Source organism: Bactrocera neohumeralis, chromosome 4 (genome assembly GCF_024586455.1).
Source record: "Bactrocera neohumeralis isolate Rockhampton chromosome 4, APGP_CSIRO_Bneo_wtdbg2-racon-allhic-juicebox.fasta_v2, whole genome shotgun sequence".
NCBI lineage: Eukaryota > Metazoa > Arthropoda > Insecta > Diptera > Tephritidae > Bactrocera > Bactrocera neohumeralis.
In genome coordinates this window covers 26521125-26545449 of record NC_065921.1, presented here as the reverse complement: position 1 = coordinate 26545449, position 24325 = coordinate 26521125, and the positions used below count along the sequence as shown (strand labels likewise).

The 24325-nt window shown below is 39.3% G+C and overlaps 1 protein-coding gene across 15 annotated transcripts in view; it reads left to right on the top strand.

Moving 5' to 3' along the window:
- The window catches only part of LOC126755999 (potassium channel subfamily T member 2), a 294777-nt gene that overhangs the window by 227716 nt on the left and 42736 nt on the right, over nucleotides 1–24325 (top strand). For 14 of the 15 annotated variants that reach the window (XM_050468780.1, XM_050468781.1, XM_050468779.1 and 11 more), the window contains exons 13-16: nucleotides 6254–6403; nucleotides 6689–6897; nucleotides 14231–14521; nucleotides 21877–22191. In XM_050468780.1, coding sequence (XP_050324737.1) covers nucleotides 6254–6403; nucleotides 6689–6897; nucleotides 14231–14521; nucleotides 21877–22191 — 965 coding nt within the window. The remainder of the gene's footprint in view (nucleotides 1–6253; nucleotides 6404–6688; nucleotides 6898–14230; nucleotides 14522–21876; nucleotides 22192–24325) is intronic. The other variant, XM_050468782.1, reaches the window with a different exon arrangement.

Sequence of the window (24325 nt, the reverse complement as noted above, 5' to 3'; positions counted from 1 at the left end):
AACCATATACAGTCAGAGAACACAAAAAAAAACTCAAACAATCACACAGCTCTTCCCATTTAGCGGTAGAGTAGCGCAACAGCGCCATTGTTGTCTCTGAATGTGCGCGTTCATGTCGCTGTAAGCTTGTAAATGATATGCATTTGTTAGTGTAACTGTGTCGGTATTAATTTATTTCACGCCCGGCTGTCGCTTTATGTGTTCAGCCGTGGCCAGAGCACCGCATGACTTACTATCCTGCGCCAGCGTAAACACTTCAGCAATACATACCCACATATAGATATATGCACATACCGTTATTCATACATATATAGTATACCACATAGATTAACATCCGTCCTTTTAATACTCAAACAGACCATTTCAACGACCAAATGGGTGGATATTAATTTAAGGCCATGACATAATGCCACGTGAATAGCCCACTAGTAGGCCCCACTAGCAGGTACTATTGTGAATGGGTAACTTTGGTATTATTTGCAACCGAGCTAAACTGGCACACACGTGAGCACACACATACTAGTTTTGTATGTACTTAAGGGCACTCACATTGTTAGTCGAGCCAGGTTGGCCATGGATACAAAGGAGTGACTGTGTTATGTGGACTCAGGCCGCCGGCTGGCACATGGGCGGTGCTACTGTTTTGTTATTAAATATATCCAAGAATGTAATTGAATTAAATTCCACAATTTCGTATTACAAATAACGAGCGCAACACATTCGCCAACAACAGGTGGATATCCGCTGAAGACCCTCTAGGAAAAAGTTGATGAAATTTTTATTAGATTTTTTTCTGTACACAATTCGTACTCCTAGACGTTGCACATCTAGATATACTTGTAGCTGGTAAGTGATTGGCATTTAGACTTGGGACGATGGGTTTATGAGATGGCCTGGGCAGGAAACACTGAAATTCCCCACTGCTTCGATTGCAATCCCTACAATCGAGATCACTTCACAGCAAAATCCTTTCCTGTCGGTTATTTCTTATCTCATATACCATCTCATGCGAAAGACTTGTGGGCTGGGCGAAGGCGTGGGAGTATGGGTAGAAGTTAAGAGAGAGGATAGGTGGTGATATGCTCCACATCAACTCTAGTTTGAGACTACCAGACCAGGGTTGCGTTTTTTAAGCGGATGTGGCAGCTGTAGATGTACTGCTATGAAGTGCAGCTTCCTTCAGAGAGTTGTACGTTCACTCTGATAGCCGAGCGGCTGTGCCATGTTGAATTCGCTATACTCAAAAGTAGTCAAGGAGTACATGATCTCTTTAGAAATAACATCACACCTCTTCAATACTAGTCTGTGTGTCCGGTCACAGTCACTGTAGAGCCGATGAACTTGCTAGTAAAGACATTCTTTCCCCAATTTCATCCGATTCGAGTCTCTTTTCCGATGTCTTCTTTCATACTGGTGTCGAATCTTTAAATCTTCAATGTGCTTAGCAAACGCTGCTCAGCAACCAGAACTAGAGATCCTCAGAAGTACTGGCTCATAGCAAAGTCAATTTCGCCGCAATTTTAGCTGTTCTGACTAGATACCATTCAAGAGGTTTTCCGCACCTATGTATTCTGTCGGAAAATCTCTATCAAAGCTATATGGAGAAAGACGTGTTGGAATAAAATTTTCGCGTCCTCCTCTATTATGCAGCTTTTGTCAGACTAAAATGGAAATATCTCGGTAGACACACTTTGGCGAACTTAATAAAGTGGCTGCGATGAATATTAACCGTTTTAATAAATTTGTGGTAAGCTCAAAACGCTTCGTCTACAAGATGCGTTCCAAAGTAAACAGTACTTTAAAGAAAAAAACAGAACAAATGATTTTTTCGGCAAAATCAATTTATTTTATTCAAAATAGTCTCCTTCTGCTTCAATACATCTTTTTGCATGGTCCAAAAGCATGTCGAACGAGTATTTTATCTCGTTGGCTGGTATGACCGCCAGTATGCCCGTGCAAGCCTTTTTTTTTATTAATTAATTTTTCCGAAAAGGAAGAAGTCGCACGGTGCAATACCAGGTGAATACGGGGAGTGTTGGCTCTTTGTTCGAAGATCATTTTTGCATCGATAACACAAACATACTGACACTTAAAACGCAATAGCTTCACTTCTAATCAATGAAATATCATCACACAAATTCACTCACAGGACAATCGATAAAGATAGCAGATTCTAACGCACCAGTCGAAATACAGATGGCGTCACCAAGGCGCGCTAGATTCAAAAATTCCTGTTTACTTTGGAACAGACCTTGTATATAATACAAGTAGGTTCTAGTGATCTACTTTTAGGACTTTGTTGGTAACACAAAGGACGAATATCTGACCAAGTGAAAATCGATTGCTTTTGGATCAATGCTAAAACCTATTCTTACCTAACAGAGCTTATCTCGGATCTACACTTCTTATATTTTCTCATCACTGTTTTAATAAAGTCTTTGCTTCCCTACAATTCCACTAGATTTCTATGACAATAGACTTTCCTGTGGGGTACGCCAAATCGGGTATGTGCTTAAAGTTCTTTAGGAGTGTTTGTCTAAGCGCATTACTATTACCGGTATATATTTGTAGATTACAAAAAAAATAGAGGCAAACACGTATATATGTATATATCTGTAGGTTGGTGGAATTGCCGACATAATCCGCTTACTAAAGTAATATTTACGGATATGTAATATAACTGCATACAAAGCTTCAAATATAAAGCAGTCCTTAAATGGTTTCTGTCATTAATATGAATAATCAATAATATTGAGATACAGATATCAATAGTATGAATTTTTTATGAGAAAACAATATAAAATATGCTCTTAAATAAAGCCACTTTGCTTAAATAAAGTATTTGCTCTATTCATTACAATATTAGTCAGTAACATAACTAATTCCGCAAGTTAGTTGTCTTCCAAATCAACCAACGGGAGCCCTAGGAAAGGTGCTGCTTCAACAGATTCAAACCATAAGGATTTGTCTGTTAGCTGACTGCAATTTATTGGATTTGCAAAGGGCTAAACCTGCTACAACAACCAGAACAAAGTTAAGCAAAGATTAGTCTACATTCGCGAAGCAATTCGAGCTCTTTGAGTCCAAGTACGCTATCTACTGGGAGATATTCAGTCTACATCTTAATGGCTCCACTGTGAATGACGTCCAGTGCCGATATCGATGCTTGCGTAGTTGCCCTGTAAGTTGCCAACAACGAATCTTTGTCTTTTTGCGTGGTACTGCCGACTAAATAGCAACTTGAGGGGTTTGTTGCAGTTCCGTACTTTGGCAAGATCGTATGGGAAGTGATGGTTGTTATTAGTCACAATTTAATGTCACCGACTGCGATATGAAGATCCATACTGTGCTCCTTCGTCCAGTTCGTGAATATAACCCTAGTAGCTTTAGTGGGGAAGAGTTTAAGCTCCCTTTTTGTGGGTTAGGCAGAGTACACTTAAATTCCAATACTTGTGCATACTTTCGTCCGACCATATTCAACAAAGAAGTTGGTGCATGCTACTTATCAGTTCTACGCCGCCACCATGTTTGAATAGCTCGGCCGACAATTCGATTTGTTATTTTTCAGACGGGTAATTGCTATTCGAACTTCTTTATGATCGAGCAATGCAACATCTGCTGCATCCATCGATTGGGGAATCGGGTTTGGCATTTCCTGATATTATGCCTTCACTGCCATTCAGCAGGCTGAAGAAGTGTTCTCTGCATAAATGTTGTACGCTCTAGGCATCAGTCACTAGATCACCTCTGGGGGTTCTACAAGAGTATGCTCCGGTCTTGAAACCTTCTGTTAGTCGCCGCATATTTTCGTAGAATTTTTGAGCATTATCCCTGTCAGCTAGCTTGTCAAGCTTTTCATTCTCACGCATTTCGGCCTCTCTTTTTTTCGTCTACAAAAACGTCTCGTTTTCTTTAACAGCTCTCTCGAGATGGGATAGATTCTTGCACATGTTGAGCTTTTCCGTGCAGGAATCTAGTACTAGACACAATCATATTTTGGGCCACTAGAAACTAAATATTATCGAAAGAACACCATATTTTGGAAACCATAAAAGGGTTCATGAGAGGGTTTCATGATTTTTGAAGGTTTATTAAAGAACACTGTAGGCTTTTCATACCAAAGAGTTGCCTATCATCACTAAAATCTCATAAAGAGGAATTCAGCGGAATTATTTTAAGCTTCTTCTGAAAAGGGCAGCGTTTGTCGTGCCTTCCAAATAATCTCATTAGTTAAAAAAGCAGATATCATAACACAGTTTCGGATGACTTCAATTCTCAGCAAATTCAAAAATTATGGAATCCATGAACCACTCCAACCATGTTCTCGCTTAAAGCACTCCCTCAACTTTCATCACCATTAAAAAGTTGCGTTCTGACTCCACTTCGCCTACAACAAAATTGACATGTTAAACTTTAATTTACTTATTGCACAAATGAAGACAAAGAAATTCCAGGAAAGTCTTATTTAGTTACGAACTAAGAAAACTGTTTGATATCAATAGAAAGTGTGCTTTCTTACTCGCTGAACAATGAACAAAAAGCTAAAAAGCGCAAAATGAACAAAGAATGCTGTGGAGAAAAGCAAACGCAAGAAAAAGAGGGAAAAGAAAGACGCAGAACGGAGGGTGCCAACTAACTACTAGTTGCCACTAACGTTAGCAAACCAATTCAAACTTGTAACAACACTTGGCAGCAACACTTCAAGAATGGGTACTCAAGAGCCTAATTACTTATGGATGCACTCAGGAATGATGTGTAGACAAAGTGTTTGTTAACCCTCTAATGGACAATTATCACTTTTAGTTTAAAATTTTTTAAATAATATTAGAATTAGGTTTTCGCAGGTTTGTTTAACCTTTTTGCAAATTTTCTTTATTATTTTGGGAGTTATTTGGTGCCATTTGAAATATGAAGAGTCCAGTTAATTTGCGAACAGCCATTGTATAATGAAACCACTACCATGGAGATAGTGCTTAAAACTGTAGGAAACTTTTAGAAACCTCATCTGATATTTTGAGATACATATATCGTGCTAGTGAAATTCTATCGAAATTTTACCTCGCAGTAGATTACTTTTGTATAAAATTCATATATATAGTCATTTTCATAACTTTCTATTTACATCACTGAAAGATATCCTATTACAAGGAAAAATTTTCGAATTGAGAAGAAAACAAAAATATGAAAAACAAGTAACGAAGGTTTATGCTCTCGCAAATTAAAAAGATCAAAGCCAAATTTCAAACTTCAAAACCCGAGAAATACAAAACTTGGCAAACCCTTATATTAAACTACATAGAATGCCCTGATTTCATCTATTTTAGACAAGAGAATCACTGGTTTTAGAAAGAGATTCCTTTTAAATTTCATTAATATTTCTTACATATTGACCGATAGACGGGGTATAAAGTCAACCAGAGGTTCGAAAATACTTATATAGAGGGAGGTATTGACTCGATTTTAGCCATTGTTGGCACATGGGCACATTCTCATAACAAATTTCAATATTAAACGCATCGCGCCCACCCTCCGACGGAAGATAAGGACGATGTGATCGAAGATGTCTTCAAAATCGTGCTTAACGACTTTAACGCCAAGGTGGGCAAAGAAGGTATATTTGTCACAATGGTCGGTCCATTCAGCCTCTATGATGAACATCCACAAATGGGTTGATGCTGATCGACTTCGCCGAGTACAAGATTCCAGCATAGGAAAGTTCATCGAACTAACTGGCAGTCTCCGGATCGAAAACTCACCGACCATCGATCATGTTGTGATAGACGGCATACAGGTTTATGGTGTTTTAGACGTGCGTACGCTCCGAGGTTCTAGTATTGACTCGAACCGCTATCTTGTTACAGCCAAAATACGAACCAGCCCTTGTGCAGCAAAACCCCAAGAGGCTATTCAAATATAAATAACTGACAAAGAGCATGCATTAGCTTCTTCGTAGAATATGGTCGGACGAAAACATGCGCAACGATGGAGATTAAAGTGTGCACCACACAATCCACAAAATGAAGGCACCATATTTTTTTCTTTTCTCTCGAAATTGTCCAAAAATGCCTATAAAGCTTTAAAAAGCCCGCAAAAGCTGCAAGTTACTTTATTTATCTATTTTCCTCCAAAACATTTCATACTGGAGAGTTAAAAACATATTAGCAATTAACTGAAAGTGCACTTTAACAGCACATATTGCTATAGAAAAAACTATTTTTCACTTACATTTGCTTTCCTCATTGAACTTTTCCAGGGAAGGTCAACAGTCACCGGAGGAATGGCATCGCCTCTACGGCAAGTGTTCCGGCAATGAGATCTATCACATTGTGCTCGGCGACAGTCGCTTCTTCGGCGAGTACGAGGGCAAAAGCTTCACTTATGCCAGCTTTCATTCACATCGAAAGTGAGTAGACGATGACACACACATACACTGACTTTCGCATGATTTTTCTTTTTTGCGTTTGAACTTAAAAGCTGTCGCTTGGTCAGCGACGCTTAACACTGACTGATGGACATGGACTAATAGCAACAATTGAAGTGAATTTAATTTAGCACTGATTGAATTTTGTGCTCTCCAACATTGGATTTTCAAATTCACTGCTGGACATTCACTCACTTTTCATTTTCTATTGCTTTCACGGAGTTTTTCAATTTATTTTTTCACATTTGTCTTTCGCTCGCTCGTCAGATATGGCGTTGCATTGGTGGGTGTACGTCCAGCTGAGCTGCCGGAATTCTACGAGGACACCATACTGCTGAATCCGGGGCCGCGGCACATCATGAAGAAGGACGACACATGCTATTATATGAGCATAACAAAGGAGGAGAATTCGGCCTTTGTTGTCAATCAAAATCAGAATCAAAATTTGGATACGCAAGCGACGACAAAGGACGGTGGTAAGTGCCCTTACATATGTACCACGTCTCTCTCACCACTTACAGATCATTACCGTTAAGTCTCTCAGGCAGCAAGGCAAATAATAATAAGCCTGTTGTTCATCTTTGTTCGTTTCAAATTATTTTTAACTTTATTTGTAAGTCTTTAACGCATTAGATATACTATATTATAGGCGTATGTGTGTATGCGCTTTCTTATATAATTTGTTTACATTTATAGTATATAGTGGTATATAGTGGCTGTGCGTTTGTGTGTTTATGCACAAAGTGAGCAATAAATTTTATAGTTTTATGAACATGTGTATTAAATGCTAATTAAAAGTATGTTATACATATATACATACATACATACGTATATATATTTAAGTGCATAGTACATAAAGAAATTTACTACTCATACATTAGGGATGTCCTTACATTTTTCACTTTTTATGTACAACTCTATTAAACAAGGATTTATGGCGAAAACATTAAGTGAAAAGCAAATATTAGGGATGTTCTTGTTTTCCAGGATTTTTGTTTATATTCTGGCACAGGGTGGTACAATTTTTGCATAATTGCAAGATTTTTATTTATTTTTTTATTTTATAAATTATTTGTACAATACTTAATATTCTACAAATAAATATCTAGCAGCACTGGCAGCAGAGGCCTTCAGCTGTAATTGCAAGATAAAACCGAATTTCGAATAGAAAAAATTTTCCAATAGAGATACGGAATAGAACTCCTTGTCTGTCTCTATAAACACCAATTGCAGTCGAAGAGATTTTTGAGATATCAATCTAAATCACATGCTTTCTTCCCTAAGATGCCATTTATTTGCCGGGACCGTCGCTATCGGACCACTGTAGCAGATATTCATACAAACTGACTGATCCAAATTAAGTTCTAATCAAGACATTTTTTTTTTTGCAGACTTTTTTGACAAAATTTTACTACGATTACTGCCAATCTCTCTAACATATAGCTGTCATTCAAACTGATCGGTCAAAATCAAGATAGAGATTTTCAGAAAAGACTATTTTTCTTTACTAATAATCTTTCCATCCAAATGCAAGAAGGAACTATTAAAATGTTTTCAAATAGGTTTTAGGTTATATTTCAGATTTAATTGCATATAGGTTAAGTGCGGTTAGTCTGTTAGGCTTCCGTTACGTATTGCATGTGCAGTAATCATTCTTCAGGATGCCAGCGCTTGACGGGAATTTCATTCGGCTCTATGAACTTGTTGGGAAGGTTGGTGAAGGGGCTTACTGTCAGGAGCTATCTATCAACTCCAACTTCAGACTTCCTGACTATCGCAGTGTTTTGCGGGCCGAGGTTGCTGCCTTTAAGGTAGCAGTAGATTTACTGCTCCGGTGTGCAGCCTCCTTCAGAGAAGTGACCATCCACCCGGATAGCAGGGCGCCGATACTAGCCTCGACCTCATTAACAATGCAATCAGGGTTGGTCAAGGAATGCCTAACCTCGTTGTCAATAGCATTGAGTCTCTTTATGTTAAGACTGGTATGGATGCCAGGCCGTAGTTGAAACGCAAGTAATTGTAAAACTGACGAGCTAGCAAGTAACGGCATCCTTGAAGCGCTATGAGTAGAATGGGAGCGGATCGCTGCTCTCGTATCCTCTTGTGTTCTACAACTACATAGCTGGGCTTTGCGGGCCACCATATGTACATCCGCTGTCGCAAAATCCTTTTGGCCCAACATCGATCGCAAGAGATCTAGTGATAGGCTAGCCTCTCCCTAGATGTGGGGGTCTTAACAGGCCATTCCTCGGCGCCCATGCTTTAGGGCTAGGAATCTAACCAGACACCATCTGCAGAAGCTGTATGGAAAAAGATGAGGTGAAAACAACTTAACACTTCCTTCCTAACTGTATCAAGTTTGGGAGGTCAAGACTTAAACACTTGGGAGGGCTTTACACATGGCTTTTTCAGTTTTTCAACCCGGTAGATAGTGCTAACGCGTTCTGATCTTCTTTGCTTTCTTTGCCAGTAGAAGAAAGTCGTTTGTTCTTGGTTTTCAAGACACTTCTGGTCGACATGCGAAACGATATTATTGCTTATATAGCATCTCTGCTCTCCTGATGCGTTAGAGGCTAGATCTTCTTTTTTAGCGTCGGCACCGCTTACGCGGTTATAGCCGAGTTTACAACAGCGCGCCTGTCGTTCTTCCTTTTCGCTGTTTGGCACCAATTGGATATTCCAAGTGTAGCCATGCCTTTTCCACCTGGTCATTCCAATGGAGTGGAGGTCTTTCTCTTCCTCTGCTATCGCCGATGAGTACTGCGTCAAATTCGGCCGACTTGACCTAGCCAGCCGCTGGCCCTTAATTCGCTAAACTATCTCAATGTCGTCGTATATCTCGTACAGCTCATCGTTCCAAAGAAAGCGATATTCGTTGTTGCCAATGTTCAAAGAACCATAAGTCGTCCACAAAACCTTTCTCTTGAAAACTTCTAACAACGATCATCAGATGTTGTCGTCGTCCATGCATTATAGGTGCTCTCAGAGAGCAGGATTGCAAGTTGTTCGGCTACCTGTTGTGATGGCACGACGTGGAACCTTCCTTGTGTTTACAGAAGTGTATTTTTGCTGCACCGAGGCCAGTGCATATCCTCGCTGCAACAAGAAAGTGTTTCGAGTAGATGCTAGATTTTGATATCCTGACTGGGACAGCTTTCATAGGTACGCTTCAAGCGCTCGTAGAAGACATCTTTGGTCACTTCGTCCTTCTCTTCCATTGGGCCGTGAGAAGAAATCAACGATATGTTGAAGAACTTCGCTTTGATGCGGATTGTAGCTAGACGTTCATCCACCGGGGTGAATGCCAGGACTCGGCGACGGAGTCTCTCTCCCACCACGAATCCCACACCGAATTTGGGCTCCTTTGTATGGCCACTGTAATAAATGCCACAAGGACCTACTCGTCTTTGACCCGTCTATCGTACTACTTGGACGGCGGTGATGTCAGCCTTTACTCTTACAAAGACACCAATCAGCTGTGCAGCGGACCCTTTCCATTTAAGTGACCGGACATTCCAGGTACATGCCCTTAAATCATAATCTTTAATACGGTTGCAGTGATAGTCATCAAAAGGGGAGTCTCTCATCCGAGGCTATTATCTTCGGCGGGTCCCAAACCCAGCGCGCAACACTGGGGACCCTTTTTTCACTTGAAATAATAGCAACAAAATTCCAAAAATTAAGGACATCCCTAATACGCACAGCACATATATACAAACATACACACATATCTTAAATTAATTGCATTGTTGTTTCTACTATTTGCATACTGGATTTCTGAGTATAAAGTTAACAACAACAATCAATAACAACAATAGCTAAATAAATAACTGTTTTGGCTGCTGCAATCAAATAGTAACGCTTTCAATGTGTTTCAGTGTGTGCGTTAATTATAATTTATTCAATTTAATTTTTAATTTTTTTCGGAATTTGTGTAAGCATTTGCCTCGGTCCATGTCTTTGTTCTGTCTTTGTTCATTTGTTTGTCCATTCGCTTACTCTGTTGTTTACTTGTCGCGGCATAAATATTTGCATTTGATTTAATAACGTCACACAGCCACCTCAATCGCTTTGGATCGCTCACTCTCGCTCTGGCTCTTTTTATATACCTCCGTCTCTCACAACTGCCTCCCAAATTTACACTAAAACTGGTTATAAATTCATTCATATGCGTCCCTCTCTTTCTACCTCTTTCCATTTTTCTTTCTGTCTCTTGTTGGCGCGTTCGGATTTTTTCGTTTTTTATTCGCAATATTTTAACTTTTTCGTTGTTTCATAAGTGAATTATGAAAATGTGCAAATGAAATAAATCAAAGTCGTGATTTCATTTTTTCTATTTTCCCTCGTTTTGGTCATCCATTATGCATGTTCGCCGTTGAACTGTTGCGATGCTGTTATTTACGAAAATTAAAATAAATTGTCGCATAAATTTGATTTTGCCATAAATTCGTCAAACGTCCATTAAGTTAACTACAACGGCTCTAACACCATAAATATCCATTTATCCATATATTATATTATTTAGTGCGCATATTAAAGCAAAATGGCAACGCTGTCACATTTTATTTAAACAAAGCGCATTTTTAGTGAGCAAAACATTAATTGGAGGTGAATAAAATGGTTAATGCAGGTTTTATGTTCATTAAAAGTTAACCCTTGATTGACCAAATAGGGATTATTAAAGTCATTGCATCCAAACCGGATTAAAGCAGGTTAAGTAGAATAGAAAAGTAGAGTAGGGTGCATATCAAAACTGGGCACCGCAGTTTGCTCATTATGTGAAGCTAGGGATTTAAGCTAGCGATTTATCCCTGGAAGGTAATCAACACTATTATGCAGGTTAAAAGGCATTTTCGGTTGGCGTTCGATATTGAGAAGGATATAGCACGTATGAGCGCGGGCTTTCAAATGTCGAATTCTAACAAGTCAATTGAAAAGTCCCCGGCTTACCGTATTAAAGCATATATTTTTGGCAAAATTCGTCTTTTTTATTACACATAGTTCCCTTCAAGGGTGATACACAGATTATGGCAACTCTTCAACTTTTTGATACCATTTTTAAAGCACGATTTGTCTTTTACTTCAAAATGGGCCTCAGGTTCGGCGCTCAACTCTGCATTCGACAAAAATTTCCTTACAGATCTGAGCATTATTTTGTGATCTGAGAACACAAAATAGACGCTGGGAGCTAGATCTGGAGAATACAGTCGATGAATAAGCAATTCGAAGCCCAATACATGGATTTTTGCCATCGTTTTCATTGACTTGTGACACGGTGCATTTTCTTGGTGAAACAGCACTTAGATTTTCTTCAAAAGCTGCCATTTTTCGGCGATTTCATACTTCAAACGGTCCAGTAACGCTATGTAAAAGTCGCTATTGATCGTCCATCTTATTTCAAAGACGTCAATAAAAATTTTTCCATGCTCATCTCAAAATACAGACGCCATAATTATGCCAGCCGACTGTTGAGCTTTTCCACACTTTGGAGCGGGTTCATGTTATGCAGTTCGAATGACTATCGATTAGACTTCGGAGTGAAATGATGGCGCCATATTTCATCCTTTGTCACATATCGACGCAAAAACTAGAAAAGCGAAGTCGCGCGGCACCCACTTTGCACAGAGAAATCTTAATATCTTTAGGGTGTCTGCTATCTCGTACAACTTCACTTTACGGTTATCCAAATTATTTTGTGGACTTTTTTTTAAGATTTCGGCGGTAAAAATCACATTTGGGTTCTACTGCACTTACCGTCTTCGGATCCCATTTCACCACGTCTTGAGAGCTGTCAAGGTTTGAAGGTTAGGACAGAACTAAAAATCATATTGAATTGATTCTAGTTTTTGGACTTAGTATACTTTGACTTTCAAATTTATTAGCCTTAAAAACATGATGTCTAACATAGACGTAATATATATTAGTTTCTTGACTCAAGTTAACCTTATTGAATTCTCTGAACTGCATTTCATCAATCAATCGTCAAATCTCAAAACTTTCTGCCAGAAAGTGACCACTTGCCATACATATCAATTATTCACAGGACCTTCATTTTTCCTCCTATTTTTATATGGCTCTGGCGGAATGGTATAACCTGGCCCGAAGGACATGTGGTAATTCAGATTTTAGTAGCAGAAATATCACTATGTCAGGGAACCCATTCCACGTTCATCGTGAAATAGGATGTTAGTTTCAATAGGTTATCAAAACGTTTGTTCACTCGTTTTGATGAAACCGTAGGCGACTGTAGACGGTTAAGTGTATTTCTTGTTGTAAGCACACTCTTTGTCCGTACAAGAAGGCTTTCTTTAATGGCTGTGATGACCGCTTGAAAAGCGTTGCAGCGGTCTGGTAGTCGACAAGCGATTCTGGCATCCAATTTTGCTGAAAAGACACCACCTCCCACCCCCTCATTTACTTTGAATATATTATATGATTAGCGTCCCGGTCCACCTCAGCTCTCTTACACTCTGCTCTTAAAGTGAGGACAATATTAGGGACCGAATTTAAGTTTAAGTACTTCGTATTCGGCCTTACAACTCCTGCATATAGGTAATGAGTTACCTGAGGCGTTGATGCTCCTTTGAGCTCCACGATACTTTTACATGTGAAGTGCTGTAACTGTTACTTTAACCTAGCATCTAAGTTTGGGTTCCATGAAAGCTTCCTACCTAAAATTTGTGCCAAGAAGTTTGACATTATTTACATTATTCATAGAAGATTACTATTAGTATTGCTGTAGTCGATTTTCTGCTGAAAGTTTAAAATAAAGACTTAATAAAATCAGAAAGATAGTTCGATACCCTGAACGCCCATTGTATTTGTACTTTTAGCTCTCTTATATTTTAAAGAGCTGTACTGAGACTGAGTAAGAGGTAAGGTAAAACTTTGTTTCTTTGATAGGCCCGCCTTTATCCGTTTATGTTGAAAGTTCTTACCCAGCTTGGTATTAGAAGTTCAGAAATTTTTGTCACATCCAAAGAGCTTTTGAATCAATAGGATCTCAACACATCTTATGGATCGACCCAACTAAATCATTGGACTAGAGTTTTTATAGTTGAGGAACATGACCTGTCGAATACCGCACAGAAACCGTAGAGTTTCAAAAAATCGTTGGCTCGAGCGTGCTGCTATTCATCAATGGCCAAAACGTTTTTTTTTTTAATTTTTTATATTTTTTCTCTCTCTGGAGCTGTCCGGATCAAATCTTATCTTGAGTTTATTATAGTACTAATAGCGGAGCTCAATAAACTTCAGTAATGAGTTTACAGCGAGCATTCCTCTCATGAACTTTTATGTTTTTTGACAAACTCCTTTCATAGAGTTGATCAAACGTTCAAGATCTTACCACTTTTTTCAGTTAACTAATCTTATTAGAATTTCGGTAAGGCACTTTCTTCTAAAGAGCCCTAAAAAGTCAGAACTGTTAGGTCTTTCGGTTGTCTTCGGCACCAAGTAAAATGTCTGAAGTGCTTTTTTGTCAGTCAACTAGTGTTTCATAATTTTTCCTTAATAGATCATACTAAGACTATGCACCCAGGAATTTCATAAATATATGCATATCTAGCTAACGGTTAAAATATATATATAAACCGTTATTTAAACGTTATTTTTTAATTTATTAGTAATATAAGTAAACTAAAACTAATGGCTTAGAAAATATAATACAAAAACAAAATTCAAAATAATTATAAAACAACACACGAATAACTCCACTAAACCAAACAAAGATCAAACTAGAAACAAATTATGTGTAGCTCATCTAGACAAAGCTGTGTATTTGTAATACAATCATACCATTGTATTTAGTTAGCACAACAACAATAAACAACAACAATACTACCATCACCACGAATAGCATCAATGTGCATATGAATGTAACAACAACAACAACAAGCACACCGGCAACCACCATTAGTACAACAACAACATCAACATCATTGAATCGCACAGCACCGGTGCCATCGGTTTGTGTACGCGTGCCGCACAGTCCCAGCCTGGACTCGGGACGCGGCGGCGTCTTTGGCGGCGGTACACCTACCATGACCGAAAGATATCCGCCAACATATAGTGATAGTGACTTAACGACACTATTCGTGCGTGAGTGTGACACAACAACAAGCATCATTTACATTTCTTTATATATTTTTGCTAAGAATTTCCTATTTGCAACGCTCACATGAACCCACGCTCGCTCGATCGCTCGCTCGCTGACCCCTCAACTTCGTTTTTTGTTGCACGTTTGTTCTATACGCCACTCGCTCGCTAAACATAATGCATCTACATACATATTTAGATATGTATAAATCTAATTTTTTTAGTAATTTTTGCTCCATACCGAAGAGTCCTCTCTGTTTTGAATATTGTAGCTCGTCACCTCCACCACCCTGTACTGTAAATACCCACTTAGCGGTTTTGCGACTATAATTTTATTTTCTTTTTTTATATGGTAACCAAATAATCGCGTAGCTTTGCTTGTATGTAGTTGAATTTTTCGTCCCCACCTCACTTCCAGTAGTGACCGCTATCCTCTGGCCATGTCCAATAGACCGCCAAATCAACCGCTAATAGATAATAGTCCTGTTTGCCATTACCACCGCCACCAAACACCAGTTCCGTTGCTGCCTCATATCCACAAATACCATTTTCCAACTCACCAGCTCACCAACCGACAACAACCACAACATCAAAGTTTAACAATCAACAATCAGCGACCACAACATTTCCCCCTTATGTTGACACATTTTGTCATTATTAACACGCACACACATACATACATACGTCTGTACATACGCATGTTGTTGCATCCGCATGCGTGTAATTACATAACTGCATATGTGTGTATGTGTGTTTTTCTGTATGTGTGCGTCGTAATTTGTATTGCATGCTCGCGCTTTTTTGCGCACACACAAAATTATTGATTATATGTGCATGTATATATAGTTATACTAGTATACGAAGTACTCCCGAACTGGTTCATTTGTAATGTGTTTAGGTCCAGTTGCATTTTTGCTAATTTTATAACGAAATTTAATTTCATAAAAAGTGTTATTTTATCCTAAAGGGAATACTTTTGGAGTAGTACCGTACTGGTTCATTTGTAATGTAAAGCGGACCAATGCATTTTTGCTAATTTTATAACGACATTTCATTTTATTTCATAAAAAGTGTTATTTTATCTGAAAATGTATAACTTTTGAGTAGTACCGAACTAGTTTATTTGTAATATGTTAAGGACCAGTAGTAATATTGCTAACTTTTTGACGAAATTTCATTTCATTTCATAAAAAGTGTTATGTTATTCCAAAATGTATAACTTTTGAGTAATACCGGACTAGTTTAAAATACGACACTCGAAGAAGGGACAAAAAGCAAGCTTTTTTGGTGTTCGCAAGGCTACAACAATATTTGATATCGATAACTCAAAGTTGTGAGCTGTAATTTTGAAATTACCTAACGGTGTATGGTGAAATTTTGGTGCAGACAATTAAAAATCTTAGGTAACTCCCAATAACTTTTTCGGTTAACAAAGTCTCAAATGAACGGAATTTTTTTAAATGCCGCCAGGAAACGGACCAAATGCTATTCTTCTTCTTCTTTATTGGCGTAGACATCGCTTACGCAATTATAGCCGAGTTAACAACAGCAAAAGGGGGGTCTCTCATCCGAGGCTTGTTGCTTCCTTTCATTGGGGGTGTTTTTTTACGTGGCGGGTCCCAAACCCAGCGCACAACCCTGCGGAGGGGATGTTTCGCCTTCTCACATTAGTTCGCCTTCGAACGGATGTTCTTAGGCTACCCAGAGGATACTTGGTCAAAGACCGGAAGTAGTGAGCTGCTTGAGCCATGTGTAAAAGAATCGTTTCTGGCCACTCAAAAGTGAATGGCGATCAGAGAACTTTCCTCACTTGCGTGAACTTCTACATACACATGACTGCATCCTCCAAATGCTATTAAAACTAGAAATAACGTTAACTTCGGTCGCACTGAAGTTAGACTACCCTTTATAAATCAAGTAGTTTCCATACACGAAATTGATTTTTTTCGTTCGTTTCATATGACAGCTTTATGATATTATTTCTTCGAAGATTGCATACTTTCTTTAGGCAATAACTCATCCCAAATTTCATGAAGATATCTCATCAAATGAAAAACTTTTCCATACAACTACTTTATTCATATCATTCTGTTGGGATAGAAGGACTTGGCTAAATCGACAGAGCTCATCTAAATTAAAACGATTTAGCTTGTTCCATCCAACTACTTCGTTAGTCATTATCAGTTTCCTAGACTTTCAAAAATGACATAAATTAACCTAAACCAGCACCGGTTCCGAACTAGTACTCTCTCGGCCCAGTACTAGTGCCTCTACTAGCTAATTGCATGTACTGAAGCGTTCATGTGAATATCGCTGCTGGCATGTGTGCTGTCGTTTGATCCGTTAATCACTGTTTCAGCGTCAACGCCTTGCCACGCGTTTGCTTGCACTTCCGTTATATGACGTTGCGTGCAATTCCGCGTTGCACGTGTCAAAATGTCAATACATAACTACTGGAATACAGAGATATACACATACACTTATTCACGTTACGTTCATCAAGTTATTTTTGCCGTACTTTCGTTCCGCACTGACCTGACCCTTTATTTGATGGCAGATTCATCGTGTTAGCCAATAATTAAAATGCTGACTATTATTTTTATACTCCTGCCACCAGTTGCTACAGAGTATTATAGCTTTGTTCACCTAAAGGTTGTACGTATCGCCTGAAACTAAGCGAGATTGATACAGGGTTACATATACATACATGAACAGGATGACAAGACGAGTTATAGTCCTGGTGACTGCCTATCTGTCCATCCGGTCGTCCTTGCACGTCGTAACTGAAGTAAAAATTTTAATATCTTGATGAAACTTCGTTCGCGTTTCTCGTTATGTACCTGAAGGTATTCCTCCGGCTTCAATCCTTGCAAGTTGCAAGAGTATCAAACGTTCGGTTATATCCGAATTTAGCTCATCCTTACTTCTTTAAATTGGTTTTGGCATATATTTTGATTATTTTTAAAATGGAATTTAAATTAATTGAATGCGTTCGCTGACAGTTTGATATTTTTTATTTGTAAATCAGTCATTCATAGAAAGCTTGATATCATAGTATTACGGGGTCATGAAATGATGTCACGTGTAGTGAGCCAGATTGCTGAACTATTGGCAATTTTCGTGAATTTTAATTGTGAATAGTGGAAAATGCGATAACAGAAATTTTGAATTACGTATCTCTCAGCGTTTTATTAAAAAGAGTTCTGGTATCACTTTAAAATTTTTATAGAGAATTTATTTGTCGATATGACATGATTTTAGGTATTTAATGTTGGCACATTTGGGATGTTTAATTTGGGAATTTTCACTTACTAATGTGGGTATTTCTTTTGCCAAAGATTTTAACAAAAAAAAAACTGGCGGTTAGGGTAGGTAAGATAGGTAAGATGACTGATCACTCAGCATGGCGGACACACAAAGTTTTTGGTAAAGCCAAACAAAACTCCTGTAATTGGATCTCGCTTGGATGTTTAATTTTTGCTTGCGCTATTTTACCGTGATGTCTTGAAGAGAAGATCCGAGGCGCTTTCGCTTCGATCTAGCAAAACCAAAACATTCTGGACAGAAGTCTTATCTTCTTCCAAACAGCTGATTCAGCTGGCCTCTGGTAGGAAACTTAATCACACTTCATGAATCCCGATCGAACAGTGTTCAGTTAGAACTGCTGCTTGTAGTAGTGAGAGATGACCTTATTGAGGGCGAATAGTCAGACCTCTTACGATTTACCTAGTGCCAAAAGGACCTTGCTACTGATCAACGCTTGCTCATTTGGTCTAAGGTCCAACAGTGCAGTAGTGAACCAAAATAAGCCAACGGAGCTCCTATCCATTTCCAGTCCGTTGTTATGAAAATACGGTCCTAGCAAGCTCATCAGGCTTGCAGTTTCCTGAAACACCGGTACGGTCAGGCATCCAATTCTGTCTAATCATAAAAGTCTAGAAATCTTGATATCCTTACACTAGTCTTGAACTCACAGGCAGCGAACTGAAAACTTATATCACTGCGCTACTATTGGAGTGGATAGTAAGCACTCCGAAGAAGTCTTCGCTTCGAAGAAGTAGATCTAGTACTGCCTGATCCTACATACTCCTACAACTAGCCGCCCAAACCAGATTGTCCAAAATCTAGACATCCTTTCAGTAGTTTTTAGCGCACAGTCAGTGAACTCAAAGTTTATAACGCTGCGCTACTATAGGAGTGAAGAGTAACCACTCTGAGCGAAACATGGTTTTGGAGCAGCAGATCTACTGCTAACTTTATGGCAACTTCCTCTACTTGAAAGGCGCTGCAAAAGTCAAAAAGTCTAAAACTGATGCCGAAGGATAGTTCCCGACAGCGTATTCCTCTATCAACCCTCCATAAATACCTAAAAGAGCTCACCGCCCCTCTCCTTCATCGAGTCCTTCCCTCTCATTCCCCCCACAAAGGTATGTGTTCAGAATACCGACAACCATGGCTGGGCTCGGCAACCTGGTAACCCAAGTATTTTAGAACGAAATGTGTGAAAGGATTCAAAAGTGCCCAGGCTCGCAGTCATCTAAATACCCACTTTCTATTTGTCTGGAACAGCTTTCGCGACTATATCCACTGATGCTATATGCAGCAAGACATTCAGTACTAGTGGTGAGGACGGCGCAATGAGCTCTCGCTAATTTTTTGCTAGTAACCTTTTCCAGTGCCGTTCACCAAACAAAAATTCTCTAGACTATTAAAGGATTCACTATGGTTTCATAGAGCCACAAAGCAATCTTGCTCTTTTTTCGATGTTGGGTTTTCGCAAGAGCTTCTTGTGTAGGCTAGACCTAGGTACTTAATTCTGTCAACAGGCCGAAAATGGTTTCCTCCCACTGTTGGTAGATGCCCTACGATGTTTTGTATTTCCTAGTGAATAAAAACAGTTCGGTTTTGCTAGAATTTATGGGGAGGCCGCTTTTAGCAGTCCAGTTGCATAAGATGCTAAAATACCTCTGAGTTATCTCGCACACGGCATTCAGAAATTTCCTCCAACCTTGAGTGCTCGTCGTCCTCGTTAGAAATCGCCTAGCGGCCCACTTTCTGAAGCTTTTCGAGAGAACTCTCCCTTGTGGGGTGCCTTTTCACATGATCCGCGTGCCCACATTTAATCCATTCCGCCATGATCGTTCTTTTGCAGACAGGTTTGAAGCTGAGGATCTCAAGATTCGATTCAGCACCAAGCTCTAATGACCGGTTTCAGCAAAACGTTGTTGAATGTTTCTTCTATATCGAGAAAGGTCCCCATAACAACCTCCTTGTTCATTAGGGTCCTCTCGAACCGGGAGATAAGAGTGAGCAAGTGGGGTGGCGATGAAGGAAGATTTCAAAGGATTTAAACTTTAATCGCGCTGTTGATAATTTCCACTAAAAAGCATTTGAGAAATCGGTGAACAACTTTGTATGCTCCCTTGCATGGAGGCGATAGTAATGGTCGCACTAGATCGCCTCTAATAAAAACTTGTTGGCAGGTTTTTAACCCGACGGGGACGAATACTTTGTGTTTCGCGTGCCAAGCGAAGTCCAATGGTCTAGATCCTGCATACATGAACATAGTTGTTTGACTATACCAGCTTCGTTGTCTGTTGGTTTGTACCTATGAAGAATTCTGAAGGTAGTCATAGGTTCTCGCCATAAGCTAGATCGGCTGGTGCTGCGTTCAAATCGTTTTTGTATGGTAAATATGAAGTCCACTGGCTAGTGTTATGGCATAGAAGTGCTGCTTTGAAAGTACGAGGCCAACTTTCGACGACACCAATTGCTGTTAAGGCATGGTTGTAAAATGACGTGTTCCCAAGAGCTGCAGTAATTGTCGAAATAGGGCGCCTCCGTACTGACGTCCTAAGTCTAAAGTGACGGGCACAGCTACAACAAACCTTCAGATCCAGTCATTTAGTTTAGTTCTTTGACGACAGTTGGAGCTGTTATATCTGATATAGGTAACGCTTCTGCCCAGCGTGTGAATCTAGCCAAGATTGTGAGACAATAACGATTTCCTTTGGATGGTGGAAATGGTCCGACTATGTCGATGTGGCTGTTATATGGAGTCTAGGTCAAGTTTTCGAAAGTGAAAGAGTCAAATGGAATTTAAAATTGTGTTATATGGGAAGTAGACGTGATTGTTTAAATACTTCGCTCATTTACGCACTGTGAAGTAAGAATGTAAGTGGAGTGTCACGTACGAAATTTAGTCGAAATCGGTCGATCGAATCCCGAGATATGGGATTTCACCTAAAAGTGAGCGGTGTTTAGTGCCTGCGGAAAGACAGACAGATAATCACCCATATTTCAACTCGTCATACAAACGTTATGTGAACAAAACTATTGTACTCTGTAGCAACATATTGCAATAATATAAAATTAACTTACAATTAACTTAGCAAAAAGACCAACAGACATTTTTTTAAACAAATTAGCAGTTAATTTAAACAACAATATCGTTTATTTGTTTTGCTAATGTTTTCCAATCAATAATTGTTGTCATTTGTAACAGATGTATTGGTCCGCTGGGGCGTATGAGTAACTAATTAAAAGCTTATCTAACAAAACACACCTTCGATAGCCGCAAAGATAAGCGAAACATGTTTAACCTTAATTTAAAATGCAATTTCGCAAATGTAACAACAAAACAAACAACTTATTCGTTGCGCTTCAAGGAACACTGCGCTGACAGTGAAACTCTTATACAAAGCAAATGCATAAAAATTGACTTGCTGCAAGGAGTGTATGGCGTAATATGTCATGTTTATCAGTTTAAATGCAAATTTAATTTATTTTAATGCATTCTGTGGTTTAATTTTTGGTTTAAAAATGCAAATTTACTTGCCTTTAGTTTAGCTTGATATTTTCTAACATCTTTGCTATTAACAAAAATTTTAGATTATTGTAAAAATTGTCATATTTACATAATTGCTTCAACCCTGCCCCGCCTGCACGCTGATATACATACATATTTTCATATTGCATAAATTTATTATGAAAACTACCATGCTTTCTTTAAAATGCTGTAGCTAACAAATAAGTGTATATATATATGGAGAAGCATAATTTTAGGGGCTCTTCTTGTAAATACTCATTTTATTCAAGCATATCAACAATTTTGACCTCTTAAGTGACAATTTTATACTATAAATGTGCCTTGCGCTGTAAATAAACTTTGCTGTATATATGTGTGTACCCACTTTTGTTTGAACGAGCCACCTTTTACTCTGCTACCGCCCGCGTGCTCGTTAACAAATATGAAAGCTAAGCTGCTGCTAAACCTATATTCGATTTTAATACTCAAAAAGCCATAAATAAAGCAAATAATTCTCTCTTTGTTCTCTCTGTGTGCATTCCGTAAATAGCAACTGATAATCTAACGTCTGTGATAATCTCCGATTCGAAGCAGAATCTCAAGGATACAACGGTGACATCGATGAATGCAACGCAAACACCCTCGGCCACGACAACAACCACCGTCACCACAACGATACCGCCTATGTTGGGTGGCGGTGGCAGCGGCGGCAACGGCTTAGGCTACAGCGGTGGCAGCAGTAGTGGTGGTGGCGGTGGCGGTCTGAGTGTTGCAACCGCCACATTAACGACCAGCAATCACTTGGATGTGCCGCAAGCGGGGAATCCAAATTTGCTCAGCCCCGATGTGCTCAATCAGCGTAGAGGTGAGTGTGGTGTAAAGGTGTTGTGTGGTTTATGTACATATTTCTTGCAGCACTTTGAAGATTGTTAAATAAACGCTGCTCATATAAAAAGCAGACAATCAAATTGTGCAATATATAATTTCATTGTGCAATATTAATTCATTAACTTTTATTGTGATATATTTCAAAATGGCTAGTGTGAAAAAAGTGGCAGGAATATCTTCCAACTATTTGTTTTATAATGCGCATTGATGAAGTGCCGCGGATTATATGACCGTGTGGTGTTAACACTTTTTTATAGCGAAAAAAATATTCATTTAACTATCTACATTAAGTTTATGCCTGATTTGTAATGTGTCCGCAAACACCCCAATATCAGTCTTCTGTGCGACAGAGAGATTGAAACGAAATGGAGCAAAGCACGCGCTTGACGAAATCTGAGTAGGTGAACCCCATAAGGTGGAGTTTTCTAACTTTCCTTTTCTATGAATTCTGGTCGTTAACAATCTTCTTAAAAAAGTATCATGTACAAGTTGAAGCAGTAGCAATATCTCAGTGTCGTAACAAATTGGGCTGTCGGAAGTGGTCTCGCCATCAACCCGAGTAAAACCGAGATGGTTTTATTACCAGAAATTATAAGATCACAGAAGCCGAATATCGAGGAGCAAAACATGCATCGATCTCCTTAAACTACTGTAAATGAGCAATTGGCAAAAGGTGGTGTCTCTCACCGAAAGTGGTCCTCTGGTTCTACGACCCCGTATTAAAGCCTATTTTGTTCTATTGAGTATTTATGTGGATGTTTAGAAAAGACCACTATTGCAAAGAAACTCAGAAAAGCGTTCAATGGGCGCCGCTCATCAACACGAGCAACCCAATCATGGTTACTAACGTCATCTTGCACATAGTGCCCGTGGACATCGTCGAAGGTGTATGGCTGCGAAAGTTGCTACCAGACTCAGAGAACCAGGGTTTCTAACAGAACACGTGTCTGAACACTTCGAAGCCCTCACCCATTTTGACTTCATACCGGACCACTTGGATTATGGAGCCGCCAAACCGAATTTGCTCCGAAGTGCAGTCTCTTTCAGAGAAGTGACCATTTATTTAGACTTGAACTTATTAATAGCGCGTTAAAGGTTAGTCGAGTACTGCCTAACCCCGCTATCAGTAGCATTGAGTGTCTTTGTGCTAAGACTGGGATAAGACTGCGGAATAGCAGAAAATAGAATAAGAGCGGGTCGGTTCCCCTATATGCCTTTGTGTTCTACTACTTAATAACTGGGCTTCGCGAAAGCTTGTCCTGCGCTGTCTTTTGGTCAATATCGATTGCTGCGATATTCTGCCACAGTACACAAGGCAGAATATTCCTGCAAGATCAAATGTTTTCCAACGAAGAAATTATTGCTGAACTGCTTTACCAAGCATTCTAGAATATCCTACTAGCACATTTCTATGCCGGTTTTACCCTCTTTTGTGCAGAAATGGAGGACAACGGTTAAGTTTGCTCAAGTCGTGGAGATGACCCAAACTCGTTGAATCTCACTTGGACAGAAACTCGTCCTTTGTGTTACCCAAAAGCTCCAAAGGTAGATCATCAGATCCTCAAAGATGGACGAACCTTTACGTCCTTACCACAAATTTAATAGGGCGGTTAATATCAATCCTACCGACTTTACTAATTTCGACAAAACTATGCCTATTGAGGTATTTCAATCTCAAGTGACAAGATGATTCCACCTCGCTTTCCTCCATACATTTTTTTGACAGAAAACGGAGCTGTACCGCATGTAAACTTATTAGACAGTTTCCAGTCAGAATACCTACAATTTCGGCGAGCTTAGCTTTGCTGAGAGCAGCTAGTTCGGATGACCTCTTATGGTCCACTTTGGGCCAGAAGGATCTCGCAGTAGCATAAGTTCTGGTTGTTGACCAGCGCTTACTGAGCTCACAGAAGGTCCAATAATCGGATGAAATTGAGAAAAGGGTGCCCTCGCACCTAATACGTTGCCTAATACATTCAGTCCCTTTGAAGTAGCCGCTTGCATCTTTTGAGCCTAATTTGCTTCAAGAGCGTTGTCAGCAGATTACCAAGTTGACCTACGGTAGGCCTTTAAGTGGAGATCGCTTCGAAACAGTCTTGACATTCATTCCA